Raw genomic sequence first — 25,667 nt, 5'->3', positions numbered from 1 at the left:
TCACAGCCTCTGGGGGGCGGTATTTGGCCGCTCAGGACAGGTGAGTCATCGCAACACCTTCAGCGCACAGAGTGATGCATCATGGTTAAAATAGTACCGGACTCCTCTTCCTAAACAGGAACTACAAATTCGACCATGTGACATGCCAAACGAACAGTGACAGGTTGCAAAAGATATGTGCTGTATGTGTTTGTGTGTTCAAATTGCGCGTGTGTGTGTACGCTCGTGACAAGTTATGCGGAACTCGTTCCTCCTCTCGGCGTGTGTGTGTTGTGGCTTCCTACTTACTGAAACTTGGTGGAGCAGGTTCGCGCAGAGCAGCGCAGCGTTTCGGGCACTGCTGAACGGCGGGAGGTCTGCACCTGAGAGTTAACTTAACATGAATGCAGCGGAGCACAGAAGTTGACACCAGGACTATAACGATGAACTTATTACAGCGGTATGGTGGGTCAGCGTTGATATGAAGTGAGTGTGAATGATTTTTTTAAACAACTTCTTTTATTTTTGTCGCTTTTTGAGTGCCTTCTCCCTCTCGCGCGGGGGGCTAAAACTAGCTTGATTAAGATGAAGTTTAACGGTTATCTGAAGCTCCGGATCGGTGAGGCGGTGGGCCTCAAACCCACCACCTTCTCCCTCCGCCACTCTGTCATCTTCAACAAAGCCCCCCCGGCCCTGGACCCCTACATCGTGGTGAAGGTGGACGACTACAAAATTGGACAAACTCTCACCAAACAGAAAACCAACTCGCCGACGTACAACGAGGAGTTCTGCCTCAACGTGAACGACGGGAAACAGATCGAGATGGCCGTTTTCCACGACACTCCCATCGGATATGATGACTTTGTGGCCAACTGCATCGTCCAGTTTGAGGACCTCATCAAAACCTCCAACACAGGAGATACTTTCGAGGGATGGGTGAGTGAGAAGTAAACCTATCAAGAGCATGTCTTGGAAAACAATTATGTAAACAGCAATGTCCAATCATGTCCCTCAACATGGCCGGATTAGGAAACCTGTTAGGATGCCTCGGGGCACAAATTTACTGTTGGGTCCCAGTTGATCCATCCCCCCTTCCCACGCCCTGAGTGTAGGGGTGGGAGGCACCACAAACTGTGGTTTCGATCCCGTGTTGATTAATTTCAGGTTGAGAGTCACTGACACATTGTGTTTGCTAAAGCAGCTGATGTGTAATGAGGTGGGGGAGAGCAGTGTGTCATGGTGTATGATCTGGATGTGTTGCAACACACGCATTTGAATACAAGACAGTAAACTGGACGTGCAAGCAGGTGTTACACTTTAAGTATTTAATGAAGACACGTGTGTATTTTGTACTGTAAGTACGTAAATGCAAGGCTGAGCAATTAATTGAAACATTGAAATTGCATTATGGGCGAGTGCGATACCCACATCGCAGAAGCAAAAGTACATTTTTTTTTCCATAAAGGTAAAATGTGTGACAAAACAGCATCACGATGTAGTGCTGCAGAGATGCTCCGGCCTACAGATCTTGTTCTTCAGACATAAGGGAACTGGCTTGCTTAGTGCAGACCCTAACAAATGTTACATCATCATCATTTCTTCAGGTTTTTCAGTGGAAGTGATGCAAATATGATCACTCCCTGTTACTGCAAATCATATTTCTATTGAAATATCTGTCAAAATAACCACAACTTTTTAGACACTGAGAACAAGACATGGATGCTATTAATATTAAGTATTCATATTCATACTTTGGGGATCCATCCACCCAGCATTATCAGACCCAGACACAAAGCGGTACTTATATGCAATACCTGGCCCCAGGTTTTCTGTGTGTCATTTGGCTTATGCTAATTTGATTAAGCACAACTTTACTGGGGCGCCTTGGGAGCTGAATGGATACTCTGCAAACCAATAAAGGCAACAAAAAAAGAAGAAATCTTTAATGATAAATGATACACAGGCACAATATCAACACATAAAGAGGATGTGAAAACGTGATCTGTCTGGTTGATATCGTACTTTATTGGTGCATATCCTTTGGCTTTCTGGGGCCCTGTGGTTCTAGGGACCCTAAGAAATGTCCGGCTTTGCCCTGATACTAATCCAGTCCTGACTCTAAGATCCAGTAGATCCATGGATCAATTATCAAATGGACCTACTGGCAACAATTTTAGGAAGTCAGGGGGCTCTTAAACCAGAGCCTTAGCTGCTTGAAGTGACTATTGTAAATGTTTATTCCTATGAAGCCTTGGGTGATTTTCACTAGGGGATCCAACCAGCTCCTTAAAGCGCAGGCTTACTAAAGAATAACACCGTTAAACGTTCACATCTCCACGTCTTAGTGTGGGCTGCATGTACTGGACATGGACCTTTTCGCGCCTTGCGCTTATCGGCCTAGATGCTCATACTGTGCTCTAATTTGGTCTGAAACCTCACATACCGCTGCTGTGGCGAGGTGTTAACTCTACTTGCAGACTGCTCACATTGACCCGCCTGCACAAATGAATGTATGGTGATAAAAGCCCTGCACTTCCAGAAGTTTCCAGGGCTGAAAAGTTATTCATGCTTGGTAGATTGAAGTATAAAGTAACAGACAGTCTTTTTAAACTTAAGTGCTTCAATAGGTCTGATGCACACTCATTCAACTCAGATTAAATGTCTTATGTAGAGTATCACCCTCCGCCAGACACAAACGAAAAACTGCCCTTTCAAACTGGAGTTTCCCTTCTTCTGACTAACTTTCATCCCTCAAGGTCTATAAGCTGCTGCAGGTGTCGTTGAGCGTAACCTGAACCTGTCCAGGCCTGGAGCAGGCTGAGGTGGTATCGACTGCGTACCACAAGACTCATCACATGCAGAATTGTCTCTCTTCTACGGACGTATTCTCACTCAGCCAATATAGCTTTTGTCAATTCAGCACATTTTTCAGGAAATTTGTCCAGATAACCTTAAGTTAATTAAATCGTCTAGTGGCTTTCAACAAAACGCTTTATTTTAACTGAGAAAGAACTTTACAAACTCAGAATTTTTGTTTCAGAAGTGAACAAAATCAGATGTTAGATGTACATGGCATGATGTCTGAGACAGGAACCGTTCAAGTTTTGCTTTGATAAAGTGAAACAAACCTCTTTATTCCACACATCTGAAAGACATTAGAGGTCATCACAAAGACATACTCAAACCATTACTGACTGAAATTGATAATAATTTGTCTTTACACTTAAACTTAACATTTGCTAAAAAGTGAGGAGAAATGCACTTTTGTACTGAAATGAGAAAACTAAGTATTGATGAACTGCAAAAACTCAGCTGTCCAAAAACAAGAAAAAAAAATGGGGAAATCATAACGCAAATAAGCAAAATTATCTGCCAACAGAACAGGAAAATTTCACTTACCAAGCTTTTCAGAACAACTCGGATGGTGTTAAATAACCCCCTGTCATCTTAAAACTAGTGCAGCCAGACTGAAAACAAGTTTGAACCAGTGATAAAGTCTAAATTAGAGGTTATAATATAAAAACTGCCTTGTAAGAAGACATATCTTGTCCGACCAAAAAACAAGCATGTATTGCCATGATTGAAAACATTATCTCTTGCTTGGGTGTCACTTTTTGCAGTGTGTATGCTTGAGCAGGGTGAGTGCCCACACCTTCACCAAGACCCCAAGCACTGAGGGGAAGTGGCATGAAAGTGGAGCTCGCCTTGCCCTTTTAGAAGAAGTAATTACTTTACTTCTCATTTCTCTCTTCAAGACCCAAGCTTGAAGTTGTTATCCGCTTGATCTAAGCTGTGAAGGTTTTTTTTTTTTTGTGCTTTGTTGCACAGAAGTGCTGGCCTGGTTTGTTTCACACATGAGGCAGCAGAGGTTGAGGCACAAGCCTCCACACGCCCACACTGCTGTTTATCGCAGCTTTCCCACCATCTCACAGGTGCTGAAGGGCTCAATGCTGAAGGCCTCACTGATAAAATACTATCTCCTGGCTCTCGTCCAGACGCTCTACTTCTTCTCTCTTACCTTTTTCACCCCCTTCTGCACACACCATCCAGTCTGATGCACATGAACCCCACAATAGGTGTCTGCTGCTGTGAAGTGGCATGTGATCTCAACTTGAGCGGAATCTCTTTGTTTCTCTATTCCTTCTTTTCACTTGGAGTGAACTTTATCATCAGAGCTGACGTCATTCGTATGAGACAGTCACCATGTCACATTTAGACACACAAGGCCAGTTTCCTTTGCCTCCCACCTGTTGACATTCCGTGGCACAGCATAGTGACGTCTTTGACTTGTTGCTCAGTTTTTTTGAGCTCTTTAATTACCCAGTAAGTTTCTTGTCATCAGCCCTGAGGTATCTGTGACGTTAGAGTTGCTTCTCAAGATTGAAGTGATGAAGTCCTTCCACAGAGCATTGAAACTGAAAGTGGGTTAAATATGGCCCCTCAGCATTTTCCAGCCAAGTGTACTCCTAAAAAAAACAAAACTTCCTCCTCCGCGATGCAGCTTTAATGGTTTTTGCTCTTGAATTACACCATCACGCTGCCATCATCCACATCTATTTTAGATCACATGCCCCACCTTCACGGATAGGCTCACATTTTTAAAGTCTGCCTTCAAACAATGCTCACATGCCCATGAATACATTGACAGAGCTGTAGGTCGCTGTAATTGCTCCCTCTGTCCCTTTCTAAAGTAGCTATAAATGTAAATGATGGGGGACAAAATCCACAGTCTAAAATACATTCTCAAGTCAAGCCTATAGCCAATATGAGGCTAGTGATTAGACGACAACAGTAACTGTCTGTGTGCTTATGGACATGTGAATTGCTATTGTCTTAAGGCTGGGACTCCTTTGTGAATCTGAGCTTTCATCGGAGGAGAGAGACATTTCAGAAATGCATCAAAGCTTTTTAGCTCTTTCCTAAAACTTGACCAGAGGAAACAAGAGTGAAAATACCAAACACACACACACACACACACACACACACACACACACACACAAACACACAGAGGAAGTTGTCAGAGTGGACAATCCAAGCTGCTGTCTAGACTGTAGGTTGAGACACAGGATATGAGCAGGTAACCGAAAACAAAAGTGGAGTTGTTTGAGACTAAGAGAAATGATCTCTGTCTTGACATGAACTTTCACACTCGATGTTAGTGCTGCTTGACTATGGCAAAAATTGTAATCGCAATTTTTTTGGTCAATTTTGAGATCATGATTGCTCATTGACTTTGGAAACATCATGACTTTATTGAACTTAAAAAAACTGCAGATTTAAAAGTTAGTTATTTGATGTGTGATGTGTATTATAATGTTTTTATTTGGCGTACGAAATATGAGAAAGGGTCGCTGTGCGACTCTCGTCCTTTTTGGACGCTCCAGGCACTTGTACCATAACAAAACCCATGCAGTGGCTGGCTAGGCAGGTTTTTTGTAAATGAAGACTCACTTCACTGCAGTGAATGAAACATGCAGCAGCCCGGCTGAGAGTGAGTTTGGGCTTTCACAGAGGTCAGAGCACCGTGCTGTGGAGGAAAGGGGTGCGCTGAATTTATGACACAAAACAAAAGAAGAGCATCGGTTTGAAACGACATGTGGCGCAACAGTCGTCTTATCTCAGTTATCTTGTTTTCATTATCTTAAGAAGCCACAATAATTGCAAATAAAATTCAATTGATCGCCCAGCCCTAATGGATCCACCAACTGAGTGGCCACAATTGACACCAGCTGTGTCACTGTTGTGTGGGCAGTTAGTATTTTCCAGGCAGGGTGTATGTGCAACATAAATAGATCCTTATTTAAGCGTAAAGTGACCTAAGTTTCCACTCAGTGGTTGATGCAGGAAGTACCTTGTTCTGTCTGCTGTCTTCTGTATGTATTTGTATTCGGACATTCATCGCTCACAGCTGAGCATGAATGAGGTCGTCACAGCCACTGCAACCAGCCCAACCCGCCAGACCTGCTTTGTTGTCTTCCTGTCAGGCCGTCCAAATTCCTCCGACGTTTCGTACACCCTGAAGAATGCAAAAAATTTGCAGCTACATATCTCTGCCGGAGCTGAAGGACTGATTGCTCAAATATCAGATACTATCTCACATGCTTTTTTTTTTTTTTTTAAAAGCCAGTTATTGTAACTGAGGCACTTACAAGTCTTTCTAAGTTTCAAATATCATTTCAAAAGCATGCAATACCATATTTCTGACTTCCTTTTTTGTTTAATATACGATAGTTTGGGTTACATATGTCCAGTATAGATACTTTTTTTATAATGAACTACAATCTGGAATGTGGTGGACATTGATATCTGTCTATACTTTTTCCATTACGCTATTTTGGGTATGCAAAAATATGATTGTGTGTTTGTGTGTCTGCAGATGGACTTGGAGCCAGAAGGCAAGGTTTACATCCATATTGCACTCACTGGATCCTTTGTTGATGGTAAGGCTGCTGCTGTAGATTGAAATTCAGCCCAGTGTTTCTCCCCATGAGTAAATATCACACTGTTTCTTTTGCACACAGTAGTGAACAACAGCACTAGCGATTTCTGCCAAGTGAGTTTGTCCCTGCCTTGTCTTTTCTCATGTGGCGCAACGCTTCAGAATAATTATTATATGTGAGACATTTATGGCCGTGTAATAATAGAGGCTCTGAGAATGGGTGTGCATGCATGCTTCTGTGTGACTCCTTTAGGTTGGTATGTGCCACGTATGTTTGTTTGCTTCCTTCAAACATCAGAGGACATCAACATTGAGGACATCTCTGTTTACTACAGATATGAACATGCTCTTTTAACCAATCAGATGCGACCATTTAATTAATACAAATGAGAAGTGACTCTGCAGGTCTTTTGAAGCAGAAGTCTGCTTAGCTGTGACTAGTCAGCCTCTGTTAAGTTCCCCTTTTTTATCTGCCACCGTCATGCCTTGCTGCATGTTAAACTTCAAATTTAATTTTGCTTATAAATTACATGACGTGTTGTTATACATGTAGATTATTTCATGTATTTGTTTATTGCAATCTGATTAATCGCAGATTAAACAAAGGTTTCTCAAGTGCTTCCACCTGATGTTTAAAATCACCAGCCTCATTTTCTGAATTTCCCAAAATCATTTTGCTGGAATCCCCCCGACTCTCTGTTCTGTCCTCCTTTTGCTTTCCAGCAAAGCAAAGCACCATACTGCAGTGGTGGAGGAAGTATTCAGATCCTTCACCAAAGTAAAATTACTAATACAGCACTATAAAAGTACTGTGTTGCAAATAAAAGTCTTATCTTGAAAATGTTACTTATGTAACAATTGTGGAAGTATAATCAGAAAAAATAAAAGTGCTCAATACAGTTAAATGCTTGCTTGTTTTGTCCAACCAGTAGTCCTAAAAAGTATTAAATATAAATTAGATTAATTAAAAAGATGAAAAGGAAAAGCAACACATCTCCACATCTGAGAGACTGGACCCATGAAATGTTTTTCCATAATTATCAAAATATTCTGTCAGTTGACTGATTGATTAATCGACTGATCTTTCCAGCTGTACTGGTTTATACTGTCGGGTAATTCAGTTTATTACAAAACATCATACATTATAAGCTCCTCATATGTTTTGTGCAGAAATGCTAATTTGTAAAATAACAACAAGTGACTAAAGCTGTCAGATAAATGCCGTGAAGTAAGAAGTGCAGTATTTCTCTGTGAAATGTGGTGGAGTAGAAGTAGAAAGTCGCATGAAAAGAAAAGACTAAAATCATGTACAGGTTCCTCAAGTTTGTACTTCAGAACAACACTTGAGTAAATGTACTTGGTTGCATATCACCACTGCCGTACTGTCACGAATGTGCTAGCAAACATCACAGTTTGCTCACCAAACTGTGGAGATAATCTGGATGTGTTCACAGTGTACACACTATCAGTCACGTTACTTGAAAGGTTCTTGAAATACATTTGTAATTTCTGAAATTGTCACATTATCTACGCTAGTCAACCTCAAAGGTTGTGTGAGGGGCTGCAAACGGCACTGAGCAATGAGAGGCAGCTGCTTTGTTAACAAGCTCTTGCGTGATTGCCGGTGAATGCAACATTTTTTCAGTCAGGTATAGGACTAGATGGTATGCTCAAAATTCCCAACACGATATTGCTAAGAATATTTTCGGATATTAATGTATATCATCATATGGTAAATATGTGCAAAATAACATCAGCTGATCAACATTTAATGCAATGAACGGCTGCACTGTCAGAGATACATCAGACAAAACCTGAATGACTCTGTATTAGTTGACCTTAAAATGTCCTTTGTATAATTAACATGCAGAATCTGACATTGCAAAATGATAACACATTATGTTCACATCATCACGATAAGTCATATGTAATATTTCTCTGCCTTGTTAGCATGCTCTTTAAATTTCATTTTCAAGCAAACGTTTGAAGAATAACCTAAAATCTTCCTGCTTGGGGCTAATTTTTGGTTGCCACACTTTTACAGAGAACAGTATTTTGAGCATATGATCTTCAGCTTAGTTTGAGTGTAAAGCCCCCCTTTCACACCTCTACCACAAATATATCTTGTTTGCAGGGGGGTGGCGTGGGCTCAGCACATAGGTTTCCATACTGCATGTGTGGTTTTCACCTCATGAGTCGCTCCAATGCACTCACTTAGAGCACACAACACAACATAATGTCTAAAGGACTATTACAGCTGTCAGGCTCCAAGTCGCATTCATTTACAGAACTAAAACCTTACTGCGCCATAAAAACTTATGTCTTGGACCGTTTGTCGTGCCACAGTTAGGCCCCTCTCAGACTTAAACCCCTTTACATTATTCGGATGACAGTTTAACCTGTTAGTGGTTCTTCTGAGTCAGGGCTCGGGTCACTATTACATGAAAGTCACCACAGCAATCTTTGGTCTGTTAGTCGGTCAAAGCAAACAATTTGAAAGTGACGACTTGAGCTTTGGGAAATTGTGATGGCAGTTTTTTACTGTTTACTGACATTTTGTCTACCAAACAATTCATCGGTTACACAACATCATTGTTTTTTTGCTGCATTCAAAATATTTAAACCTGCAATTTACCGCAAGCTGTGAACACTGACATAGCATCACCCTTACATTGGCACGGCTAACTTGTTAACCAACCGTTGCTTATTTATGCATCCATTAAATACGGAGCAAATGGTAGCATGTGCTAACTCCTGTTGTAAATATCTGGCTCTTCAGCAGCTAAACGCTCCACTTTGTTCACCAGCTAGTGGCTAACTTTGTGTCCCTGCTGTTCGGGGCTGTGTTACAGTGTACACTGTTACAGTGGGTGGTTAGTTGATGTTTCTCGGCTGAAAATAGCAGCCGAAAATATGACAGCAATGAGGGCGAACCAAAACAGTGAAGTTGTTGGTCAAAGCGAGCTGAAAGATGTTATTAAGCTCTGTGGAGTCAGGTGATCACTCTTTGTGTGTTTATCACTGCGAATGAGCCCTTTTGCATACAAGTATTGATGTGATCGATTTTTTGTTATAGAAATATTGATTACAAGCTGCTTTAAGATAAGTACCATAACAGTGATCCATTGTAAATTTTAATATAATTTCAAACCATAGTTCTTCTAGTGTTGGGTTTAGGAATTAGTGTATGCATTTCTGATGCATAGACAGCAGCGGTGTTTCACTCCTCTTGTTTGAACGCAAACTGCTCTTATTTTTTTTCGGTCAGATGACGCAATAGTGAAAGAGAAGACCTACAAGGAGTTCACAAGGAAGCGACAAGGAGCCGTGAGACGGAGGATCCACCAGGTCAACGGACACAAGTTCATGTCCACTTTCCTCCGTCAACCCACCTTCTGTTTTCATTGCAAAGAGTTCATCTGGTGAGAAAGTAGTGCAAGGACGAATGACTGCTGCTCGCACGCATCTGTGTGGACTGTAAACTGGACCTGACTGTGTCTCTGTCTCTGTTTATAGGGGTGTTTTTGGAAAGCAGGGCTACCAGTGCCAAGGTGAGGAGACCTTATTTTCTCTTTCTGCCTTATTACACAGTTCCCTTAACCTCAAAGACGCAAAGTTTATGACCAGTTGTTTTCTCAGTGTGTACCTGCGTGGTTCACAAACGATGCCACCAGCAGGTCGTCACAGTGTGTCCACGCATGAAGAAGCCAGCAAAAGAACAGGTAAGACACTTAAATCCATTCAACAATGCTCATGCTGTTCAACAACAATATCAGTTACAACAACAGATCATCAGATCAAAAACAGTAATCAATGTGTCAGAAGGTTTCAGGCACTCAAGCATGTTGCACCTGTTATTTTTTCCACTCTCCAACAGTTTTTGAGTATTACAGCATGTGCAGAAGATAGCAGACATGTTGAACAGTAGGGTTGGGCTATGTTGAACTTGCATATGACGATGCCCATGGTGAAACATTGCGATGAATGATGCGTGAAGAGGGTCTTCTTATGGGCCACTGATTCCAAAAAATGTTGTACACTGTAAAACATAAATAAAGCAATACAAAGTAAATATATTCAATATTTTAACACGTCAACCTCATTTATTTTTGTAAATATATGCTCAGCCCTAATTTGATGCAGCAACACGTTTCAACAAGTTGGGACAGGAGCAACTAAAGACTGAGAAAGCTGTGGAATGCTCCAAAAACACCTGTTTGGAACATTCCACAGGTAAACAGATTCATTGGTAACAGGTGATAGTAATGGGGCATCCTGGAAAGGCTCAGTCAAGCAAGGATGGAGCGAGGTTCACCACTTTGTGAACACATGATTGTATAAAAGATGTCACTCCATGGACTCAGGGACACTCAATCATTGTCTGTAAACATAGTTTGTTTGCTAATGATTGATGTTTTTTTGTCCCAAGTTTTGTGGACTCAAGCTTGTATAATTTCACCAGAGCCTCAGTGGCATTAACCAATAGCGAGGCCCATCAGAGGTCGACACACGTTCTCATAGAACTGAAGTCACATCCAGAAACTACTATTTTCAGATTTTACTCACCAAACGGAAAATCTGCCCGTATTAGACCGTCAGCCATCGAAGACGGACAGCCCAACCCTATTAGACAGCCCCCTCCCACACACACACACACACACACACACACACACACACACACACACACACACACACACCTCTGATTAACACCTGCAGTGATCAGCAGACTGTACAGGTTCCTGTTTCTGTGTTCTGGTCACTGAACCAGAACACTGGTACCATGCTATATTTTTCCACACACGCTTGTTGTGGCATTTCCGGATGTTTCTATAAATATGTATGTGCTTGTTTTAGAATTTGAACGTGTATTTTTTGCCTTCTTTTACTATACTTTGCTGAGCATTACAAGTTTCTCTTCCCTGGGGAAATTCAGAGAAGTAAATGCAGCAATACATTGAAACACGGTCCCCCTATGTCAAAACCAGGAACTAAACGTTTGTCACAGTGCCCTCTGTGTGGCATTTTAAGGTTCTTTACGATATGTACATGCATGATTGAACACATTGTTTCAAAACATAGTGGTTAGTTTATAGTATGTCTTCTCTCCGCAGCCCATTAATCAAGGCTTCAGCATCAACGTCCCTCACAAGTTCAACATCCACAACTACAAGTCGCCCACCTTCTGTGACCACTGTGGCTCACTGCTGTGGGGAATAGTCAAGCAGGGGCTGCACTGTAAAAGTAAGACCCATGTCAACATTTGTAACTCAAAGTTAGGATCTTAAATGTCCTAATTAGTCTTTCTGTCTGTGTGGTTTCTCTCTTCAGTCTGTAAAATGAATGTTCACATCCGCTGCAGAGGCAACGTCGCTCCCAGCTGTGGGGTCAACAGTGTGGAACTGGCCAATACGCTTGCAGAGATGGGTCTACAGGCTGGAGGAATCTCTAAACGCAACTCAGTGGTACAAAGGCTGAGTTTTCATGGATGAGTGTTGATTTTACTGAGATCACCCTGAAGAAAGCCTCACTTAAGTGGTGTTGTTTTTTTTGTTTTTTTTTCCACTGACAGGCCAAAAGTGCAAGTCAGATGAGGGCACCTTCTGAAAGGAAGGAGTGTACGGAAAGTCAGCAGCAGACCCCTCAGTTGGGCATCTCAGACTTCACATTCCTTCAAGTTCTTGGCAAGGGCAGCTTTGGCAAGGTGGGACAGCACATGACAAGACAACCAATGGCGAGAGAAGACAATGACAAATGCTCTATGTAATGAAATGATGACCATGGTGACGAATGAAGATGGTAGAATGTGGAAATGTGTGCAGTATAATAGAGGGCCAAGTATCTGCACAGTCTAAAGGTGTTTGACAAAGCATCCATTTTCAGAGGATTTTGTAATACGAAGCATATCAGTCAGCATTTCCGATACCAGAATGAATTTACTTAAATAAATAAACCTATGGATTCTGATAGGATTTGTAATAAAGTGACGCAGAATTTGGAAAAACCCGTGAATTCTTATCTGTAACGCCGTGTGCATGCTGTGTCTGCAGGTGATGCTGGCGAAACTAAATGAAAAAGATCGGGTTTTTGCAGTCAAGGTGTTGAAGAAGGACATCATTTTGCAGGATGACGATGTGGAGTGTACCATGACGGAAAAGAGGGTGCTGTCACTGGCCCGTTGCCACCCGTACCTTACACAGTTGTACTGCTGCTTCCAGACACCGGTCAGTACAGATACGCCCACATGCACTTGTGTCACAGTTCAGCTGGCTGTTACTGTGAGGGCAACCTTTGCCGGAGGTACATAAATACATTGTATAGTCATAATTCACAGGTCCCTCCTATGTTTTTACATACATGCTTTATGCTGTCTTGTAAGTCATTACATCACCTTTAAGCATTTCTTCTCAACACCACAGTACTGTAGTACATGTGGAATAGTTTCCATTCTTAAAGTCTTGCTTCCCAACACAGTCATATAAATATAATAGATAAATACATACGTACATGTAAAGATGGATGACATTCACCATATCATGTATTGGTCCCTCCACTGTTATTTAGTTAGTTTTTCTTACTACAATTCCATACTACACCCAAATTCTCCACAATACAGTGCTCAAAGAGAATACAGGAGCTGCTCACTGCCTCAAATGAAAAACAACAGCAGATCGAGGTGTTACAGTGAGAGGAAAATAACAAATAAGTATTTTATCTTGAGAAGACATTTTGCTTGTCTTTGTGAGGTTCAATCAGTAGTGGCACTCTGAAGTTTAATTTCCTGGAAGTACAAAATGACTACGTGCTTTCACATTTTGTATACTTACCACAGAAATGGTACAGTTGGATGACTCGTGATGACGTACAGTTGATAAAAAGTGTGGTATTAGGCCACAGCAGTGTAATGCGTAGGTCAGTCAGCAGGTGGCAGCAGTTTCCCAGTCTTTTTTCTTAGACGGAGGGAGCGAGGCTCAGCTGGCAGAGCTGTTCTTCCAGGCGCAGACAGGACACTCCTAATCTGCTTTCGTTGTTTGAGCCGCCACTGACCCACTTCACCTCAGATCAAAATAGAGCAGCACAGCAAGTGAAGAATTAACTCAGTGACACTGCTCCCCGATCCATCCAAACCCACGTGTAACCACGGACTAGCCTTCGTTCCGCCACAGCGCCTCAGCTTTTTCAGGTGTCTCGTTGTCCTTTTCCTGAGCCAGTAGTTTCTATGAATGACTTGACATTTGCCTGTGAAAGTACCTAAAGACCCTTTTAAACATCTGTGCGAGCAAAAGTGTCAAATGTATCAGTTTGTATGACAACACTGTTATTAATAGAATCGTCACATGTTGTCTATTCAAAGAGCAATTTGGATCCATTTTGAGTTTCTCTCCAGTGTGATATTTGAAAAATGCTAGTGAGTGGGACTGAAAAGAGTGGGAGATGGAATGAGTCGGGGGGAGAATGTGTTGCTCTCGTAATGAGGTTGAGTGGGCACATATTTTTTTCTTTCAGCAAAAGATGCGTCTCAGGAGAATTGTCCTTCAACACGGCAATTTGTCATCCGCTGCTCATCATTAAACCGCAAATTAAATCCGATCTTGCATTGCCAGACACTGAGCTTATCACGTTCCCCTCAGTTTGGAGAAAGTCTTGCAGAATAGTTAGGATAACTAAACTTTGGAAATCCCAGAGGCAGTCATTCGTTGGCTGTGAGTTTGAATTGACCACCCCAGGAAAGGACATCTGTGGTTACTTTAATGTCCAGGTAGAGACAAATTCTCCATATGGAATTAAATTTAAGTAAAACGCTGAATCAGGGTTTGGAGATAAAAATAGTAATTTCACCTTGGAGCTCAAAAGTAAGAGTGTGATATCATTTTATAATGTAGAACTCAATAAGACTCAATAGAAATGCACAACCAAGAAACAGTTGCAGTGTGGATTGAAAGCTTCCCGCAGCCTCACAGCAGGACCACACACAGAGTCCTGCCTGCTTTGCTTGTGCAGCACATTATTATTAAACATCATACCTGTAATCTCAGGGTAAATACAAGACCCACTGTAAACCACAGAGCAGTTAAACAGAGTCAGCCGTGGCTCAATGTCCAGATCACTTCAGGAAGCTTTATGATCTGCACATCACGTTCTCCTGCAGTCTTTTCCTTTTTCCCTCCAGGCTCTCATTTTCTAGATCACCTATCGACCGCAGCCTAGAATGTGAAGGGAAGATTTATGGGTTTGATCAGTATCTTTTTTGCCCCGCTGACTTTCAACTGCTTATTTGCACAGGAATCAATTAAACAGACGTGAAATTTATGAGAAACCGTATCATCATCATCATATGTATCATCGTCGGAGCAATCTCAGCATGTCCATGGTCATGGCTCTTGGACTGTTTAATAATGCGGGGCCTCTGTTAGGCCGGTGAGGTTTGGGTGCCCATACGTAAATGTCATCTTTTTGCTTCCTTCTGCAGGACCGTCTTTTCTTTGTGATGGAGTTTGTGAATGGTGGCGATCTCATGTTCCACATCCAGAAGTCCAGGAAGTTTGAAGAGCCTAGAGCACGTTTCTACACAGCAGAGATCACCTCCGCTCTCATGTTCCTGCACAGCAAAGGCATCATATACAGGTCTGAATCAGGGAACACAAAGAAAAGTTGAACATATTTGTGCATACGAGTTCTCCAAAACATCAAGTCTCTGCTTCAATGAGTCCTAAAATAGTACTTTAAAGGATGTAATATCTTTGTACTATTATGTATTCTGTGTTGTCTCAGAAAATAGAGAAACTGCAATGGAAATGTGGAATTACCTCACCCAAATGGCTGAATTGTTTTCTTGTTTTTACAAAAATACATCGATGTCATCATGAATTACTTCTTAAAGGAGAACACCACATATTTTACACATTGATCTCAGTTTATTATTCATGAGGAAAGCACGGCATCTAAAAAAACAGCTGCATAATGTCCTGCTTTGTCTGAGACGATAACGTCTGATAATATAATCAGGGTTATGTTGGGGCTTGGGTTTGGCGACACCAAGTTTATTACCGAAAATCTGTCTCACAAATTTATGACATGACCAAGGTGTAGCTGTGTATCAAACAGTATAACCAAGGACACTCTTAAGTTAGATCATGGAAACTTTAGTATCCAGCCTTTTTGGACCTTGATCCATACTTGGCATTAAATTTCAGGGCACTTTGTTTTGGCCTCCGTTGCATCAATTTTTTCCATTTGCATAAGCTGTCTTTTGCATTTTTTTTTAAGACAAATGTGTTTCCGTTATTGAAAATTAAATTCTCTCAGCAGCCTTTGCAGTGCAGTGAATTGCAGCCAAACACGTGTGCCGTGCATCCACATGTTTATTTTTAAACTCATTGTTGCTATATTTTCCTCAAGGCTCTGCCCAGCCCCATACCTTATTATAAGCCAGCACAATGCAACAGCACGTAAACCATTCTCCAACAGCATGGTATGATTTTCATTTTGTGCAAAAAACACTTCTAATAATAGAATTAAATGTTCTGATTTTTACATGGTGACCACGTTACTGCTTCTATTTCAGCATTGTATATTTGAGCATAACCTTTGAGGCCTCCTTAGGATACTTTTGGCTACTTGCAGGACATAAGGTGGCAGAGCTGTGGGCTCCCTGCCAACACATGATGATAAGGAGGATGGCATCATGTGAGCAAAATCCTGAGTTATATTTAGAGGTCCATGTGTTCTGTGTCAGCCTGCACCACATAGCATGACTGCTAGCTTTAAGAGGCCACACGCAGTTTGCACGCTAAAACTAAAATAACAAGCCAAATAGCCGCTTGCACATCAGGCCAGTGTTAGAAGAGCAGAGCTTGTGCTGCCTCCATGAAATAAAATTGTAACCGTTGTGTAATATGTGTGTCTTCATGTGACTTGACTAGTTTTCTCTGCATGTCTCTGTTAGCAGGAGGTGAAGCCATGCTTTGAAGCTTCTCACTTGATGTCACAGTGTTTCCTTAAGTTTAAAAATGTTGTTTTAGTGAGGAGAGCCAATTAAATACAAGTCAACAGAGGGTGAACACAGTGTCACGAACAGCTGCTCAATGTCATGCAATCCATGACAAAAGTTCTGCAATAAACAAGTTGTAAAGTTTTGTTGGGACTGCGTCAGAGACGTGATCTTTTCTGTCCCACCTTACGCAACAAATCAAGTTAGGAGAGACCAAATATTTAAAAAAGAATGGATATTAAAAATGCTATAACTGTACAGAGTTCAGAAGGCCGTTTGTCCAGATGCATTCTTACAATCTAACCACAGTCAGAAGTGTTACAGTGTGTGCGTCATAGCCTCTGTCACCACTTCCTCTTCTCTTCGTTGGAAATTCTCATGTTAGTGCAAATCTGCCTCTTACCCAGTTAGCTGTTCATGCTGTGTGATACAGTTCAGTAGATCAGTGTTGTCGTTGTGATGTGTGGTCCTGTGTAGCTCAGTGATGAGAGTGCTTGTAAAAAGGCTTGGGTTGGGGATTAGTTTCTCTCTGGGGAAATTCATACTAAAATGCATATTACTAAGCACACTCATTTAAATATGAATAATGTACTCGCCTCAATTTCATTTTTCACTAAGTTGCATTAAGCCCCTACATGCTCTAAACTGTGTACTGTATGGCTCAGTGGTCAGGGTGTGTAAGCATCAGCTCTCTTTGGGCCTGTTAGGCTGCACAGGACAGTCCGCGTGAGCATCTGAGTCACTGTTGCACCATCGGCAAACCAGATTAATCCAACCAAACCGTTGTTGCTTGACCAGCAGTCTGCCTGCTCTTTTACATTCGGAGTTTCTGTGATCCTCGATGTGTCATCCTGTTTGAGGAAGTCAGTGAGGATCCTTTTTTCTATTGAGGGGAAGAAATAAAATCAGTTCCTGTACCGTCTGGTCATGGAGGCATCCACATGCAGAGTCAGCACTGAGGAAGATACTTCCACTCATATTACTGTACATTTTATTTTCAATTTAATTCATATTAACACACAATGTTATTGCTTTGTGGGGAGACTCAGGAGTTTGACCATGCTGCCATAAAAATGACTCACAAATAACATTCATCCATCAATTTAACAACACCAAATGCTATAAATATGTTTGCTTTGTGCTTGACGTGATGAAATGAAACAGTGTAGTGTAGAATTAATTTCATCCAGCTCTTCTGTTGGGTCTGCACCAGGCCGTGGCCCGGAGGCGTTAGGTCTTCAGGTTGTTTGTCTGTCTGTGCCATTCTTGTGAACATGAGATCTCAGGAACACCTTGAGGAAATTCATACGCTAATTATGACAAAATTTAACATAACATTGACATAAAATATCATAGTATAAAATGCTGGAGTGATGACGTTTCATATTCAAAAGGTTAAAGGTCAGCTTCACTGTGTCATCATAATGTTCTTCAAAAACACTTTTCTGGTTAGTATTCAACACCATAACTCAGAAACAGGAACGATTGTGACTGTTTCACATTTGGTCAGATACTGAATCGGTGACACTAATCTTTGGTGTCCACCTTGAAGCTGTGCTGAGTGTAAAGATCTTCTGTGCTGTCAATTTGAAGATGTGTGTGAAGCATCAACGTTTGATAATCTGTCGCTTCTTCGCAGCAACGTCATCCATAGTTGAGGTGTTGTAGTACATCACAAGCTCGTTGTTTTGCTGATATTGAGCTTCAGGTGATTATCGTTGCACCATGTGATGAAGCTCTCTATCAGTCCTCTGTGCTCCTCTGGAAAAACAGTCTCTAAGTGAAGACAACATGTTTCTTACTGGGAATTATTCACTGGAATACAGTGATAACTTCCATACTGCCAAAACAGTACACGTGATACTAAATACCATAACTATCAAATACCTCCAGTTCACGTGACCACATCTGATTTACTATGCTGCAATAATCTGTTCCAAAAAAAAAAAACAAAAAACAATAAGTCAAGTTTTGCCTCTGCTAGAAGCTGAATAAATATTTATTTTACATCATAACACTTTTTCCTTCTTGGCAGCCGAAGTGGTCATCTGAACATGTCAGACTTTTCCTGGCTGCCGTTTAATGGTCAGGCAGTGTTTGTCAGAACACCACAGACGCTTCACTGTCCTCAGAGGACCTTTTCTTTTTTGTCTCACTACAAATGTCTACCTCTGTCAGGTATAAGTAGAACCAACACGGACAGGATGCGACTGGAGACTGCACACAAACTTGTCCTTTATTTAGCCACTGCTACATTTGGATTTTAGTGGCTGATTAGCTTCCAGCCTTTTCCTATTTTCCAGTTATATTTGCTGGATTACAATGCCCCGAGACAAATATCTCATTTTCTGTGTCTTTCTGTATTTGTCGTTCTTTTCAGGGATCTAAAGTTGGACAATGTTCTTCTTGACAAAGACGGTCACTGTAAGCTGGCAGACTTTGGCATGTGCAAAGAAGGCATATTTGAAGGCGCGGCCACGGGAACTTTCTGTGGGACACCAGATTACATTGCTCCCGAGGTCAGTTTCTATACTTGACTCGAACAAACATACAGTTCAGGAGCCATAACAACAAACCTGATTCCACAAAAGTTGGGATGCCCCTTTCATACCCAATCATGATGCTGTCACGCATCAACATTAACACATTTCAGCAAAGAATAAATGCAGCCACATTTAGCTTCTTGCAGCCCAGGTCTTCTGGGTTCATACGATGCAGTTCTCAGTCCCTTCCTCTCTCCATCACACCACCTCACTAAACACACTGCGGTCACTGCCCGTCACTCCTAACTCCCTCCTGACTAACTGGAAGGCAGCGTGCCTGTGAGGTCAGCTTGTGAATGGTGCTGTTGACTTGACAGGCCCTGATCCCCTCATCCCTTTACAGGCGTGCTTGGTTTTTATAATGAGGGATTAAGTCGGTGTGTGTCCTCATGTTTGAGAGATTTTTTCTCTGACCAAGACTGTGTGTCTGCATTTATGAAAGGCGTCTTTGCCGTCCTCAACACTTGCTCTTCAGTGTAGCCTCACTGGAAACACTAATCCAACACAGAGTAGTTGTAAATTTGATCTCTAACGCTGTCTGTGCTGTGATGGTTAACTTTAATGGTATGCTGTGTTTCCACAGATCCTGCAGGAGATGCTGTATGGGCCCTCTGTTGATTGGTGGGCCCTCGGAGTGCTGCTGTATGAGATGTTGTCAGGACATGCCCCCTTTGAGGCCGAAAATGAAGATGACCTCTTTGAGTCCATCCTCAATGAAGAGATTGTTTATGCGTCTTGGCTCAGCACAGAAGCAGTGAACATACTCAAAGCTGTGAGTCTTTTCATTTTTTAGTCACAGTAATTGATCATCAACTGTAAAAAATACAAAAATGCATGATGGATACAGTTTGGATGAAAGCCAGGTGTTGCTCAGATTGGCTCTGTCAGGCTTCGTTCACATTATACAATTAAAGGAAATGTCTATGAAGTCTTTCTAGCAGAGTGAATGATAGAGGAAATCAATTTCTCTCTGTATGCGTGAGCACCATGGTGGAGAGAAACTAAAAGGTTGTGTGGACATTTACTAGAAGACCAGTTCGCTGCATTCCATGACAGTGTACCAAGAGCCTGCAGTGTGATATGTGAAGACATCGATGGTTGGAACACTTTGTATTGGTATTTGTTTATTGTTATTTGTCCTTCAGGCTGACTGACACTCTCTCACAGCAAAGTGACTGGCAGCCCTATGGAGCTCTGCCAGCCAGCTGTTTGGCCTGGGTCTCTTACATAACTATATTAAGGCATGGTCCACTGGCCAGCCACAGCACACAAGCTATAAATACAACGGCAACTCCTCCCTCCATCCCCCAACTCTTTGCACCCTGTTCACCTCCTCTTATCCCTGTTGTTATGCCAACATGCTTGAGGAAGCACTGGACCAATCTCCCCTCGTGATTTAAGTCGCTGCTGCAAGTGTCAGGCATTACATAAAGATGCATGTCAGCGTGAGTGGATTTGAACACTGCTGCACTATATATACTGAAGGTTGATCCGTTGCAAGGCTCTCCTTGTTCCTGTAAGCAACTTCATGGCATCAGTTGTCAGATAGTTTGATTAATCACTTAATCATTGAATCTACTGGATATTAGAAAACAGCTTCTTTTGTCCAACAAACTCTCCAAAACCTAAAGAATTTACATTGCTATAAAACACCAGTTCAGTCAAAAGTGTTGATCAGTCCACTAATTGACTAATTGGCTGAATGTTACAGCAGTAGTGCTCCTTTCTGATAGCTTTGTACCTTTCTGCTGGTGTGGTGGTGAAATGCCTTCTTCAAGCAGTAATGCTGACATGGCAGGTCTGGTACTGCATGGCACAGCTGACGTGTAGCCATGGAAAGATGGCATCAACTTCAGTGGAAAAGTTTCTCTTTGGTTTGTGGTCTGTGAGCTCCTGAACTGATTGACCCCCTGCTGCTGTGTTTAACTCATGGTTATTCCACTTTAAGGACCATACTGGTGCACTGGTGTGGTATTTAATATGTTTTAGCCCATTTACTGCAAATCACATCTTTAAAATCATGCTTGCAGCTGCAAATCCCTGCACGCAACTGCATAAGCACTAAAATGTAATGTCCCTGCCCTGTCTTGATGTTAACAGCGATACCGACACGAGGCAGGATTCAAGTCTCTGCAAGTTGATTATTGTGGTGTTGTTGCTCAACACTGTGAGGCATGTGTGATTTGTAAGTTACATGACTAAACAACACAAAACCAGTGTTCATCCCCTCGTCTTTGTCTTTTCATCTCCATGTTAGTGCTTCTTTGTCTCCCTAATCTCCTTTCTCTTTCTCTGTGAGCTCAGCTTTTTGGACGGATGTGGTGTCGTTTCAGCCTCTGGTAGTTAACTGATATGGCAAGACATATTCAACTTTCTAAAGACTTCGGTTTGATTTGGACACTGTAGCTGTGGAGTCAGAGGCTCATTAGTTTGTTGTGGCCTAGTCTGAATGTCACTGCCAGCCCTAAGGTGTGCACAAACTCCACGGTGAAGACAGAGCTGTCCAAAACACATCTGTTTTTTCAGTTTCCTCCCAGAGGCAAGTTAAAACAAACCTTTTCAGTTTAATTTGTTTTGTTTGGGTCTCTCCCTCTGGCTTCCATCATAAAACTCCATTGTTTTATTGTGTACAACACCAGGAAGTTGAGACACCTTTGTTGCATTTTTACTGAACCTAGTTGAACTCTAACCAGCTCAAGTATTGTGGAAGGTGCCAGACGCAATCCAGGGCGTGTGTGTTTTTACAAGTTGGTAGGCGGGCATTGACTGGATGTCATTATGGCTTGAGTCCAGTTTGACACTACTCAAAAAACTGCTCTGATCGAGCTTATTGGGAGGCATCACATTTCCCCTCTTTGTACAGATCAGAAATAAATAGTCTGCTGTAATCCACTGATTCCAAACAGTTTAATCCTACTTTATTCTGATTGTTCTTATGTGTTATCTTACATTCATTGTCTTCAAAATTCACTGATTTTTTTCTTCTTTATTTAGTCTGACATGTCTGCCAATTCATCCACCTTTTGGTTTTCGCAGTTCTTGACCAAAAACCCGGCCCGGCGTCTGGGCTGTGTGGCTTCAGAGGGCGGAGAGAACGCTGTGACCAGCCACACCTTCTTCGCTGGCATCGATTGGGAGAAGCTGAATCGTAGAGAATTGGAGCCACCTTTCAAGCCCAGGATCGTAAGTCACACGAAGGACTTCATCTATAGCTTAATAGTGTAAATGATAATGAAAACACTCTGCAGTCGTCTGTTACTCTGTGGCTCTTTTGCTAAAATTTTGCTGCTGATGAATAATTCTTTATTATCCCTCTCCAGAAAACACCAGAGGACGTCAACAACTTCGACCCAGATTTTACTCAGGAGGAGCCCACCCTCACGCCCATCGATGACCCTCTGATCCCTTCCATCAACCAGGAGGAGTTTCGTAACTTCTCTTTCACTTCACCTGAACTGCTGGAGATCTCAGAGTCTCCTTATTGACCCACCAGTCATCCTGCACTCGTGTCACTCTTGTCAGTGTCTGTGATTGTGTCTAAGACAGTTCCCAGTGGTACACATGGTATGAGGCTGTCACATTCCCCAGAGACATGAGGGTGCAAATTGTGGTGGAGTCAGCCAAACACATGCTCAACAAGAACTGGGGCTGCACCGCGTGAACTCTTAAGCACTCCTGTGACTTGTGAAAGCTTGGCGTGTGATCAGCTTTTGAAATGTGCTGCAAGTCAGAGTTTTATTGTACATTAGCGCTTCCTGTAGATAGATGAATTTGCTTCCAGTTACTTCAAATGAAAAAGCACTTTTTGGATCATATGGACATGGTCTGTGTTTCATTGTTGCTTCAGCATTGTCACAAGTCAGTTTCAGCCAGCCTGCCAGAGATTCCCAGAAAAGTCGAGCTGCCAGTTAAACTAGAAGGAGCGAGTGAGTGGATGAAATAGTTTCTCAATGATGTGACCCTACTCTGGAAAAAAACTAATAGGCACAGATCCACACTGTGGCTTAAATGAGACATGAGCCCCTCCACTTTCAAAATAAAGCTAAAACTGAAACGAGGCTTGAGAAACAGCAGTGTATCATGCTCAGCTCAACATGAAAAAAGGTTAGGTTACAATTTGAATTAAGTAAAACTTTTAAAAGGATGACTTGTCTGAGTTCAGATGATAGGTGTATTTCTCATTTGTTGGTCAAACCCTGTACAAAGAAAGGCTTCCGTCTGTGTGACTCTGCGTGTAATTTGATCAGTCAGGCATGTTGAGGGTGATGCAAGATTTCATTTGAGGTGAAAGCACTGTGGTGATTCATGTTGACTGTGAAATACCCAAAAGTTTGCAGATTTCACCACAAGCTCGTCTTGATCAGAAGAAGAATGCTCATATGGTGTTTGGCAATTGGCAGAATTAAATGGTCTTAGTCAAGAGTAACAGTAACAACTCAGTCTGCTGCGACCTTCTTACACACACTCTCTTTCTCAAACAAACACAGGGCCTTTGAAACCTCCCAGGTCCATGGGCAGACTGCCTGTTTAATCAGAACTCACACAGGGGTATTTTCAAACATGCAAATACAAGACAGTTATTGAATATTCTCCATGCTGAACACTTAAACTAGCCTCTCTGCGAGAATATAAAATGGAAACTTGGACGAGGTAAACAGACAGGGGGACCTTTTACCCTGCAGTACAGTAACAGTGGCCAATTGTCTGGAAGGCGCCGTCAGTAGTTTTGTCATCGCAACCCAGTAGAGAATAAACAGGAAACCACACAGCATCATTACTGTCGCCTTTGATAGAGACAGGAAGATGCAAGAAGGAAGTCGTGCTTTTGAGACCCTTTGAAAAGTATGAATGTGGCGTGAATAAGGTGCGCGCTGTTGGCAATTGAAATTGAAACCATTCAAACAACAACAAAGGAAAAATAAATAAATAATGAATTAAAACTTGAGAGGAGTTTCATGTGCCCCACGCTGAACCTGCGCAGACTGGAACAGCGCTGACTTCACGAAGCGGAGATGGACTCTTCCTGTTAGTTTGAGGGAGGAAGTCTTCAGCCTCACATCTGTTTATCTCCTCAGCCCACCTATCCTGTGGAGGGGTTGTGCCGCTAAATACTGTCAATTGGTGACTTCAGACACAAAAATGCCTGAACATAATCTGAAACTAAAAACAATGCTGCTGTGCTTTCACAGCACAAAACAAAGAGCTGCCCTGCTAATGCAACGTTTTGTTTACTTCTAAAAAAACATTTGCGCCAGTGGAGGCTGATACCGTTGTTAAGCTCTTCCTATCATGCTTAAATCCCTGTTAAGTCTCTGATTCACCTTAAGCATCATTTCAGCCAAGCAGCCAACTAATCAACTTTAAGATCCCCCAACAAAAAACAGTCGATTTGTGCTCAGCAAAGAAATGGACCCTGGATTGAATGACTTTTTGTTTACCCATTAATGTGGCCCCATTTGGCAGCTTTCCTCAGGTGATGTCTGAATGAGAGGAAAGATTTAGGAGCCCTGCCTCGACTTTCATTACTGAGACACACTGATGGCTGCCAGCGGTGTCTCTGCGCTGCTTGATTGAATCAGTGTTTGGCCCCGCTGTCCTTCTTGTATGATTGATGCCCCCAAAAGGAGGAACAGATAATGAAAAAGACTCTCTTCATTCACATCACCTCAGTGATTCCCTGAGGTGTCTTATTTTTTTCACTTGTTGGAGTAAGTTTTGTAAGTTTACATACATGCTCAGTACCCAAGTCGACACGACAGATCATGGTTCTTACCCTTTGTAGAAATTGGCTACAATGATTAAGACATTAACTGAAAGCAGCATTCAATCAGAGGACGGCCACTATTACAACAACGATGCAATCTTTCTTGTACATTTCAACATTTCTCTTTCAAATCTGTGTTAATGGTGTTACCGCACAGCAGAGTCCTTTCAGCATATGTTGATTGAACTTAATAATAATAATAATAATAATAATGATAACTTTATTTATATAGCACCTTTTAAAAACAAGATATGAGACATAAGAAAAGATTGTACCATGAAAGAGAAAAAGCAGGTGTTCATATTCATGTGCACTAGATAAACATTACTCAGATAGTAATACCACACTGTTTGCTCCTACAGAGATGACTGACAGGGCTCGGAAAATAGGCTAACAGTGTTTTAGGTGGCACCATGAGTTCACCTTCCTGAGGTGACTAATAGCTCAGAAAAAGGTGTGGCTAGCACACGACACAACTTCCAGACAATCGTAGAGTTAATCAGAATGACTAAATAGGTAAACAGTGTTTATTACAACTGAGTAATCTTTACGGTAACCTGTAACACACAGTGTTGACTTCCATGTTCAATTCAATTCAATTTAATTTAATTCAATTCAATATTCCTTTATTAGTCCCGTGAGGGGAAATTCCAAATTACAGCAGCATCAATAAAGCAGATAGAGTAGTGTAACAAGTGCATGCAAATTAAAAAAAACAACAAGTATATACAAAAGAGTGGGGTAAAGAATAATGAATATATGATAATGAATGAAAATGAATATAGGTGTAACCAGCTCTGTCATGTCTGCTCCAGAGCACAGTGTAAGAACCAGGTGAATCCTGAAGACCTGTGTAGTGTACGTGCCATGTATGTTCATTCCTATGCTCCTGAGTTTATTTCGCACATAATAGGAACATGACAGAAGGTCCTATGTTCTCAGGGTTAACACAAT

General features: G+C 41.8%; 1 protein-coding gene across 1 annotated transcript; it reads left to right on the top strand.

The window, feature by feature from the left end:
- The first annotated feature begins 202 nt into the window (after positions 1-202).
- Positions 203-23,818, top strand: prkcha (protein kinase C, eta, a). Its single transcript, XM_076749542.1, has 14 exons — positions 203-915; positions 6,356-6,419; positions 9,687-9,840; positions 9,935-9,969; positions 10,058-10,140; positions 11,530-11,659; positions 11,747-11,880; positions 11,988-12,119; positions 12,466-12,639; positions 14,886-15,040; positions 18,787-18,925; positions 19,533-19,721; positions 21,986-22,132; positions 22,270-23,818. The coding sequence occupies exons 1-14, from the start codon at positions 565-567 to the stop codon at positions 22,432-22,434; spliced, it is 2,052 nt and encodes a 683-aa protein (XP_076605657.1). The 5' UTR covers positions 203-564; the 3' UTR covers positions 22,435-23,818.
- The last annotated feature ends 1,849 nt before the right edge of the window (positions 23,819-25,667 follow it).

This window comes from Chaetodon auriga, chromosome 14, assembly GCF_051107435.1.
Source record: "Chaetodon auriga isolate fChaAug3 chromosome 14, fChaAug3.hap1, whole genome shotgun sequence".
Classification (NCBI taxonomy): domain Eukaryota; kingdom Metazoa; phylum Chordata; class Actinopteri; order Chaetodontiformes; family Chaetodontidae; genus Chaetodon; species Chaetodon auriga.
This window is presented reverse-complemented; position numbering and strand designations above follow the sequence as displayed.